At 39.6% G+C, this 919-nt stretch overlaps 1 protein-coding gene across 1 annotated transcript; it reads right to left on the reverse strand.

Annotated features, from left to right (window-relative positions):
* Positions 1 to 209: 209 nt before the first annotated feature.
* On the reverse strand, positions 210 to 710 carry LOC125845766 (uncharacterized). Its single transcript, XM_049525299.1, has one exon. It carries the CDS (start codon positions 708 to 710, stop codon positions 210 to 212), a length of 501 nt encoding a protein of 166 aa, XP_049381256.1.
* Positions 711 to 919: the final 209 nt, after the last annotated feature.

Here is a 919-nt window from a genome sequence, read left to right on the forward strand (position 1 = left end):
GGAGGGAAGTACTTTCAACTCCAGATTCGGTGGTTCTTCTGTTGATGGCTTTGCGGGAGGACTCTCTTAATTTTTTAGATCAATGTTCAACTTCAGTGGAGTCTTTGAATACCCCCTCCCTCCAAATCCTGAAAGAGAAGCTACTACCTCTTCATATCCTTGAATTTTGAATTCATCATAGTTAGCAAGCACAACTTCAAGTGGTTCACTCATAAATGGCTCACACTAGCCACCGCCTCATCAATAACATCAACAGTGGAGACCACATAAATATCACCTGGGTGTTTCATTGACTTATAAACATTAAAGGTTACTTCATCTTCGTTCACCCGAAACTTCAATTCTCTACTTTCAACATCCACCAATACTCTCTCGATTGCCAAGAATGGTCTTCCCAAAATTATGGAAATTTCAGCATCTATTTCACAATTGAGAATGACAAAATCAGCCGGTAAAATGAATCGGTCAACCTTTACCAAGTTGTCATATAGTATCCCTACAGGATGTTTAATTGATCGGTCCACCATCAAGAGTCTCATTGTTGTGGCTTTCGGTTCCCCCAACCCAAGTTGTTTATAGATTGCATATGGCATTAGATTGATGCTTGCTCCCAAATCACATAGGGCATTAGCAAATTGGAGCATGCCAATGGTGCAAAGGATGGTGAACGCTCCAGGATCTTCTTCTTTTTTTATCAGCTCCTTACTCATAATTGCACTACAACTATGGAAAACTTTGATTGTCTCAAAATCCAAGCTCCTTTTTTTGTGACTAACTCCTTCATAAACATGGTATAACCCGGCATTTCCAATAATGTTTCCACAAGAAGGAGATTAATTGATAATGTCTTGAACACCGATAAAAACTTCTTGAACTTCTCATCCTCATCCTTCTTCTTTAGACGTTTGGGAAGTGAGGG

The sequence above is a fragment of the Solanum stenotomum genome, chromosome 11 (assembly GCF_019186545.1).
Source record: "Solanum stenotomum isolate F172 chromosome 11, ASM1918654v1, whole genome shotgun sequence".
NCBI classification, from domain to species: Eukaryota; Viridiplantae; Streptophyta; class Magnoliopsida; order Solanales; family Solanaceae; genus Solanum; species Solanum stenotomum.

Excerpts from the sequence above, each read along its gene's own strand:
- LOC125845766 (XM_049525299.1), bottom strand. The coding sequence starts at position 710 with ATGAGTAAGGAGCTGATAAAAAAAGAAGAAGATCCTGGAGCGTTCACC.